This window comes from Apaloderma vittatum, unplaced genomic scaffold (genome assembly GCF_000703405.1).
Source record: "Apaloderma vittatum isolate BGI_N311 unplaced genomic scaffold, ASM70340v1 scaffold17545, whole genome shotgun sequence".
Classification (NCBI taxonomy): Eukaryota; Metazoa; Chordata; class Aves; order Trogoniformes; family Trogonidae; genus Apaloderma; species Apaloderma vittatum.
The window spans coordinates 22,574-31,269 of record NW_009715668.1 but is presented as its reverse complement, the minus strand read 5'-3'; the positions used below and the strand labels follow the sequence as shown (position 1 = coordinate 31,269).

The 8,696-nt window shown below is 36.9% G+C and overlaps 1 protein-coding gene across 1 annotated transcript in view; it reads left to right on the top strand.

The window, feature by feature from the left end:
• Nucleotides 1-540: 540 nt before the first annotated feature.
• DYTN (dystrotelin) overlaps nt 541-8,696 on the top strand; it is a 19,386-nt gene continuing 11,230 nt past the window's right edge. Inside the window, exons 1-7 of the mRNA XM_009869248.1 lie at nt 541-586; nt 2,587-2,661; nt 4,123-4,324; nt 6,255-6,340; nt 7,284-7,372; nt 8,003-8,074; nt 8,411-8,574. Of these exons, the coding sequence (XP_009867550.1) occupies nt 541-586; nt 2,587-2,661; nt 4,123-4,324; nt 6,255-6,340; nt 7,284-7,372; nt 8,003-8,074; nt 8,411-8,574 (734 nt within the window). The remainder of the gene's footprint in view (nt 587-2,586; nt 2,662-4,122; nt 4,325-6,254; nt 6,341-7,283; nt 7,373-8,002; nt 8,075-8,410; nt 8,575-8,696) is intronic.

The window sequence follows — 8,696 nt, the reverse complement described above, 5'->3', positions numbered from 1 at the left end:
ACTTTTCTTTCAGGATTGTGTAAAGAGGTAGGTTTGTGGTTATGCTTCATTTTTCCCTTCCTTCCTGGCTCAAAAAGTAATAATGTCAGCTCAGCTGAAAACTTTTTGTCCTATTTGAAAATTTTAGAACACTGACTTGTAAGGAATTGCAATCAGTGAATCTTGAGAAGAGTCTGGTGTAAAGGCATGCCCTCTCTGACCTGAAATTATACACTATGGACTGCAGTAATCCCGGAATCTTCAGTAGTGAAAAATTCCATTTCCTATACTTTAAACTGTTTTGGGGACTGTTTTCACCCTGACAGAATTTCACAATTACTGGAGTTCCTTCTACTTTGTCCTGAGCAGAGAGCATGCACTTTTCTGGAGTTTCTCTATACTTGGCACCAAAACTATTATGTTGTTTTATGTAAATCTGTTTAATTTTCATTTCTGAAATGTATCCAGTAAATTTTTCAGATTAAAAGGTTTGATTTGAATGGTTAGATATGTCTCTGTCTAGAAAATGTAGTTTTACACTTTGGTTTGTTTCGTTATAGAATGCCTAATGCCATCTATTTATTTCAACTGGATCCAGACTTGCAGGGTAAGGGTTTATATCATTTTTTACCAATTTTCCCAAGAGACATTTCTGTGTCGATTTGAACAGAAACTACTGAATTATAATGAAATTCTGCCACCATTAGAATCTCTGTGCTGTAGCACATAAATGACAGATTACACAGTTGTAACATCCTACCTTTATTTTTGCATCTGTCCTGGCACTTTCCTTGACATTGTCATGTTGGCTTATGGAATGATCAGGCATACAGTGGCTGTGTTCTCTCGTTTTTAATATATGATAAGGTTTTTTTCACATATTCTTGAATAGACGTGAAGGGTGGACATACACTCCCTTTCTGAGTGCAAGGAACCTTAGCGGATGCTTCGTCTGCTATGTAACAAGTAGCACAAAATGCAGAAATAGCAGGTAGCCAGCTTGAGATGTCAGGAAATAATGCGCTCTTTTCTATACATGTAGGAATTCCTTTGTCAGCATCTCAACCAAGGTCATTTATGAATCTTAAGGTGAAATTTGACCCACTGCAGAAGAACCTGTCCAAAGTGAAAGCTCAGTTCCTGTGGGAAGTTAGTTTAGTGCCCCTAAACAGCGCTCATAAATAATAATACTAAAATATTTTGTATTTTATTTGGGCTTTTTATTCTTTGCTGTTTTACTTGTGTGCTCTTGCAAATTAATTCTGGAACTGTGCTTGACAGGCACAGAATGCCTTACTTTGAGGTCACATTTTGACTATAAGGATGGGCTTGAAGTGAGTAGCAGATGGCTACTAAAACGGATTCCCTCCACTTAGAAAGTCATCTTGCACATTGAAGGTGTTTGAGTTGGATCATGCGTATGTTTCTAGCACTTGTATTTGAAAATAAGCATTTGGAATTTAATCCATAGCCTACTGAAAACTATGTGAGTCTTTTTGTTAACTTTCAAAAGAGCTTTGGATCAGTTTACTGAAGCTGGAGAACTGATGGTGCATGGAAGTGAAAACTCATTTTTCTCATTGTGTGACATGCTACACTGCATCTCCAAATAATATCAGAAAACATAGTATGACAAGAGCAGGACTAAACAGATGGTATAGCAGATATTGGCTTATATCTCTATCTTAAGCAGCAGCTGGGAACCAGCAGAGCCCATAATTTGCTGACTATTAACATTAGTCTGGTACATTTGTGCCACGGCACACAAATTGGCTCCTTTCCAGATGAAACAGGTAGACAGTTAAGCAAATTATTTCTACTCATATGCATATTTGTTGCTTATCTATGACCTTAATCAACTGTTGAGTAACCCCTCTGAAGTAGAGGTAGAAAGAATCTCTGAGGACAGGAGGATAACTGATAAATCCCTTTGTATTTTCTAAAGTTTTGTAATTATTTATTTTTAGTCTAGAAGTTCTAGGTGTGTCTCTAAAGTATAAGGTCATGTTCAGAAGGCCTTAATTCCCACTCAGCAAAACATCCTTTAATGATGTGCAATGAATCAGATGAAATCATGTAAGGATATGGGGTTTAGTCAAGCAGCTTGAGTGGGATTACTAAGCAGAGATGTCAAAATCCAGGTGAATGGCTTCTCTTCTGTGAGAGTCCCAGATGCTGATCTTGACAGAAAATTTGTCTAATGCTTGGAACAATATGCATCCAAAACAATAACCCTGCTCTGTAGACTAACAAACTGTTCCTTGTAGAAGAGCATCTCTGATCAAGAGATGCTTATGATCTGCACATCCTTCTTTCTGGTCCATGAATAGACTTGATTCCCAAAGAAACAGGTGTGCTCTCTATGTTAAATATGATTTTTTCAGCTCAGTGTGTCACTGATCATGAGAAGACCGTTTTCCCCACAAACCTGTTAGAAGAAAAAGGTGTTTTAATTTTTTTCATTTTTTTCCAATTTTTCCTCCAGAATATTGTGAGTTTTGATCAAGTCCAAATTTGGTTATTTTGTTTTTTAGTTAATTTGTTTCTCTTTCTTTTTTTTTTTAAACAAACCACTCTATTGTAATGTATGTTTGTGTTCTTTCACAGAGGCTTTCAGTGATGTTCAGAGCTCCGTCTACAGAACAGCCCTAAAACTACGCTCAGTACAAAGTCTGTGCCAGTGTTAGTAGCTGAAGAGAATCCTGTGCTTTAACAGGGAGAAGAATCTGTAAAGAATTTGTGTTGCTGCCACCATGAGTTATTGTGCTACTTTGCTCTCACATTTTTCACCTGAAATTTCAGAATGCATTATGAACACTTAAGAGCTAGATAGTGCTTCATATACAAACATATTTTTCCCCTTTTGAATGTCAGTGGAAATACATTAGTAAAATTCTAAAGGCATAGAAGAATCAAATTATCATTACCATCTGCCACAATGCTATGTAGACACCACTGGCAATCAAAAATTTTTATATTACTGTTCTCATTAAATGTCAAATTTTCATGTGTTTCTTAGGAGTTGATTTATTGGAAATAATCATGGATCATTGAAAATGCATTGATAGGCATTATTATTAATATTATAAGTATTAATGAGAACAAAATAAAATATGATAGACTAGAAAACCCCTGCCTAGCACTCATTCTCCTTGTCTTTGATGTGACTGAGGATTCTGTGCAAGCGAAAATTTGCGGAAAAAAGCCCTGGTCACCTAACTTGCTTTGAAATGACTGAATTTTTCAGCCCAAACAGCATTTAGTCTGATCTCAGCCTAGATCTGGTAAATATCCCTGGTGCTGTGTGTCACAGCACAGAACTACCAATTCACATAGGTACTGGTTTTCATTAGCTCTGTTGGCTAGTCCTCCGTGTCTCCTCCAGGCAGGCATGGCCTCTGTCCCAGTTACTCTTCTCCTTCCTGAACACTGGTGACCAGAATTGCACATGGCTTTCCAGACTGAGCTTCACCAGTTCTCCCCATCTGTGCTGGAAAGACCATAGGTGACATATTCTGCATTCTCTGCTTCTTCAGCAGTGTACAAACTTTCAGCATGCAAACTTTTCAGTATTCTTCTGATGTTAATTCTAATTAATCATGCTTCTGTGGTACTGAATGTGGCCTTTAAGAAGCCACTAGGTATTCGTTATTCCATGGCACATGTATAATACATCCTATTTGCCCCTTTCTTGGCCACAGCATCTCCCTTCTCTTTGTATTTGTGCATGAGGACAAAGTTTACATCAAAGTACAAATTGTTGTCACAGTCCCAGGTGAGCGTTTTTCTGAGGTACTGAATGGTGCGTAGAGTGGTGCGTAGTTTTATTCTATCTATATGTAGAAGGAAACTTAGGTCTATAATTTGGATGCAGTTAATCATGCTTTTTCCTTCTTATCTATTCCAAAATCAGATCCAGGGAATTTCAGCTGAGATGTTCTATCTTTGTAGCCTCACAAGTTTTGCTTCATCCATAAACCCAGCAGGACCTTTACTGGATTATTTCCTTTTTGTGTTGCATATTGTTTTAGACCTCATCTTACAGACTTGTCTTAGCTAAGTACTTCTAATAAAAAAAATGTCATGCTTCCATTCATGAAAAGGCAGGGATCCTCAATCATTTCTCTCTTAATTTTCCCGCAGTGGATTTGATTGATGTTTCTCTGATTCAGCACATCCTGTCAAATGAACACAGCCAGAGAGAAAAGCAGATTTCTCTGAAAGTGCAGCAAATCTCTGGAATGCTGACAAAAATGTTTGAAAGGGCAAGATTAGAAAAACCAGGCCAGGTAGATCCAAGAGCTGCTGAATTCACACTGAGCCTGCTAGCTGCCATGTATGACAGGTGAGAGGAAGTACAGAAGTATATCCCATCACGAAGTAATGCTAGACTAAATCTGTTTCTACCGGTCTTACACCATTTCTGTATGAAACTTACCCATTTCGCTGGTATTTTGCTTGGTATAACACAGTGGGAGTACTTGAGCTATAGGAATAAGAGGCACATATCAGAGAAGCAGCAGTCAAATTTTTCCAAAATTAACTGGAAGTCCAGGTATCTGCCAGTCCATGCTCCCTTTTTCCATGGACAACCTTACGGAGAGTATGTTCTTTTGACTAATAAGGTATTTTGATACACTCCTGAAAAGAACCCGTATTTGGCTTTGAATGACGGTACTTATGCACAGGTTAAGAATTTGCCAGTTGGTTTTCATTATACAGTTTTCCTCAGTTTAAAATGTTCATCAACTAATTATGAAACAAAACTACTGTCTCATAACTAAGCTGATCAGCTAGCTCCTATGAATAGTAAATACATAATAAGGAAGTAATATATTCAGAAAGAATTTCGCAAAAGTGTAGTGTTCTCATGTATTATTTCTGAATAATGAATTAGTTCACTGAAGGCAGGGTTGGTTAGTGATTGTATCAGATTTAAAAGACAAAGGCTAAGTTGATTGTACAATTTATTCACCACAGGTGAATCACCATTCATTAATATGATCACTACTGTTTGAGGTCCCGTGTTATGAATTAAAAAAATCAATTAAGGCTGAGAATAAATTACTGTGTTACAAAACAAAGCTAGAAACATCAAGAGTATTTTGTAATTTATGTGCACTATAGGGAAATAATTTAGAAAAATCTTAACAGACCTATCTTGGTCTTTTTTTCTAGTTTCGTAGGACAGTGTAATATTTTTTTCCTGTAATTCCTTTTAAAAGAATCACAAATTTCTTGCCATGTGTATAGGATAGAAAAAGCTTCTTATAATTTTCTTCTAATCATGTAGAGTGCTGTTCTCTGCTATCAACACTGGGAAGTATTTGATGGCGAGAGCACATAAGGGTTTTTCCATGTTTCTGTGGTTGCTTACTTAATAAGCTTACCTAAACCGTCATAAGGGAGTTTGATTGCATACTTTAGCTTTAATCTTGGACTTTTTTCTATGCAAGTTCTGGAAAAAACAAATATATAAATTTGAAATCTAGAAACTTCTAACCAACAATTTCCCATGGAGCTCATACTTTAAGGACTATATTGCAGCTTTATGCAGTATGTTCTGTAAAAATGCAGTTTATCTAAAGAGTCGAACACAAATTTATATTCTGAAATGCAATACTTCCTTGCAAAGGTGGTCTCTTTAATACAGAATTCCAGGATTTCCTGATTTATGGTTTCCAATTAATGTCTGCTTTGTCTTCACATAAAGAAACACTTTTTCATTAGATGTCTATGTTGCAAACTTGGGTTCTAAATCAAGCTGCATTATTTATGATCTAAAGGTCAAAGCTAAAGTCTCGCTCCTACATATATCTTCTTGATTAAATGGAGTTGCAGTGAAATCAAAAGGCACCAAGAGAAGCTCAGTGCAGATCTGGGGCCACAGTGAAGCTGCCTGATGGTGTAATACAAAGCCCAGATTGTAATCCTGCTTTCTTTCCCCTGTTTGGGAGTCCTTTCCACAAATAAAGAGCAGAACTTTTTTAGGATATGTATTGTAAATGTAAAATTATATTTTCCTGGATTGTGAAGGCTTTGAAGGAGATGCTGTCTTTTTGGTTTATGATTGCATGTTATCTTGAACAGTTAACTCTGTAGTTATGTTCAATGACAAAAAGTCCTATGAAATATAAGTAAAATGCACTGTTATATACCTATAAGAAGATATTACTTTTGAAGTTGTCTTCCAACACAGCAATATTTTTCTTTCTTTAGAGGCTTCAGTTTTTACATTGTCAGTGAATGTAATGTAACTTATTTTATTTTTGTAGATCTGGAACAGGTTATATCAAAACTAAATCTGCTGCAGCTGCCCTAATTGCCCTTTCAGGAGACATTCTACTGGCTAAGTACAGAGGTGGGAAATGTATGATTTTATACCCTGCCTGTAATACTGAACATTGAGAAAAATTCCCATTGTAATTTCTTTACTTTAAAAGAGCATACAGTTCTGCCATGCTAAAAGTAAATTATGCTGACTGCTTAGTTGTATGAAAAAGCTGGTACAGAAGAATACTTTTCCATCTATGTCTGTAGTCACCTTTGCATCAAGTCTCAGAACAAGTTTTAGTAAAGTGTAAGGTAAGTAGAGCTTAAAAACGAAAGCCAAGTTGTATTTGCCTAGTAGAAAAGAAAAGAAAACACCTTGTTTTAAATTTCATTGGATTAGAAAACAATTTTATATATTTGATCCAGGAAGCTTTTAGAGCCCTTTTGACACTAGGCAAAAATGCTTAAGGAACTAAGAATAACAGATAAAGTAGTCCAGTGCTACATGCAGCACAAAGATCTCTGCCTGAATTAAATGCTCAAAATAGAGAACAAATGAACCACAAGTGGCATATCGGCCTCATACTCTCCCTCTGCATATTGTGCATTTCCTTCCAAATTGTGATTTGGAATTAACAATTCACAATTTAAATAGGATGTATCTTGTGTAAACAAATTTAAATATTTTTCTTACAGCCCTGAAAATGAGCTTGTTTTTTCCTTCTTTGCCTGTCTTAACTGCAAGGAAAAAGGAATTGCCATAATGTTCTTGCTTTCCTTCTCTTTCTCCTGCCTGTAGGAAGAAAGTACTGTTGCAGCAGTCACTGAGTGCCTGTTAGGTAGACAATAAAGGGTGACTTTCCTGAGGGGTTTATTTGGTAGGCTGCAGTCATAGAATCATAGAATGTGTTGAGTTGGAAAGAACCTTTCAAGGTCATCTAGTCCATCACATAGATAGTTTGAGAGTAAGTAGCTAGAAGACACATCAGGCTCTGCCAGGATTACAGTTTCTTATTTCTGGTTGTTTCCAGCTTTCTTCCAGCTTTATGCTGTCCCTGATGGGAAGGAGGCCTTCATTACCCGTAGTGCCCTGAGAAGCCTACTAACAGACTTGAATCAGGTAATGCCACTGTAGTGCTGTTACACAACAGATCTTGTAGGAGAACCCTAATCTAGGAGAAACAAAAAAATGGTCGGTACATTTTATGTTTGATTACATTATGGGACTGAAGTCTTTAGGGTACTCTGTGAACATAGGGAGCTACCATGCAAAATATGTAGAAGAATAAAATTCTATAGCTTTTCTCAGTCAGAGTGACCACTGAGAGTAACCACTGTGTGTTCATTTTGACTGAATTTACAGGTCCTGGGAACAGCTGCATACAGCTGTTCCTAAAGCAACTCCAAACTTCAGATGTCTGTACTCAGTAGAATAGCTTGCAGTAGCAGAAAAATGCCTTAGCATGAAGGTATTTCTATCTGAATGGACACTTCAGTATTCTAGTATGGCAACATAGTATGTTGATCCATTTTCGTTAAGTGAGCTGAAAGCGAGTTATTCTGACACATACTGCACTATGAAACTGCATACTGATGGTATGAATATGAACAGAGTTTTTTTCAGAACAGAATGTAAAATAGCATTCCTATAGAAGCTACAACATCTGTGTGCTGTCACCATCTCAACAGAGCATGATGAGAACATCTGGGTTTTTAGTGATTTTTTTCTGAGTCTTCCTTCTTGATGCAGATCCCAGCCATTGTGGGAGAAAGCTGCACTCTATCTTGTGTGGAAATTGCAACTCACAGCTGTTTCCATGGGGTGAGTGAAATTCTGATGTCCTGGGAAATGATTTTAAGTGTTGATTAAAATTGCAAATGTACCACCATATAATATCCACCAGTGTCTACTTTTAAGAGAAAGGACTGATCATCAGTCTCATGGCATACAGGATTTATATCTATAGAAAAAATGTTCAGTAAGATACTCCTGAAGACTCTTCCAATTATTCCAAAACCTTTGGAACCCAGTAACATTTTAAATGAACAGAAGATCTATGCTAGTGGAGACCAGTATCAGAGCTTTTATTAGGAACTGTAGATGAGACACTAGTTCTTTCAAATAAATGGCTGAACTCAAGACATGTATTTTTTCCAGGTTCTGAATTCAGCAATTGTTGAAGAAAAATTCCTGTCTTGGCTGAGATCGGAGCCTGCTGTTCTCCTGTGGCTCCCTACATGTTACCGATTATCAGCCACGGAAATGGTTTCTCACCAAGCTAGATGTAGAGTCTGCAAAATTTTCCCAATTACAGGCCTCAGGTGCGTCAGTAATTACTGCAGTCTATAGCATCCACATAAATAGTTCTTATCATTGTCTGCATACCTTGCAGACTCTAACTGCCACACTAAGCAACAAACTTTGGACATAATCTAATTTAACA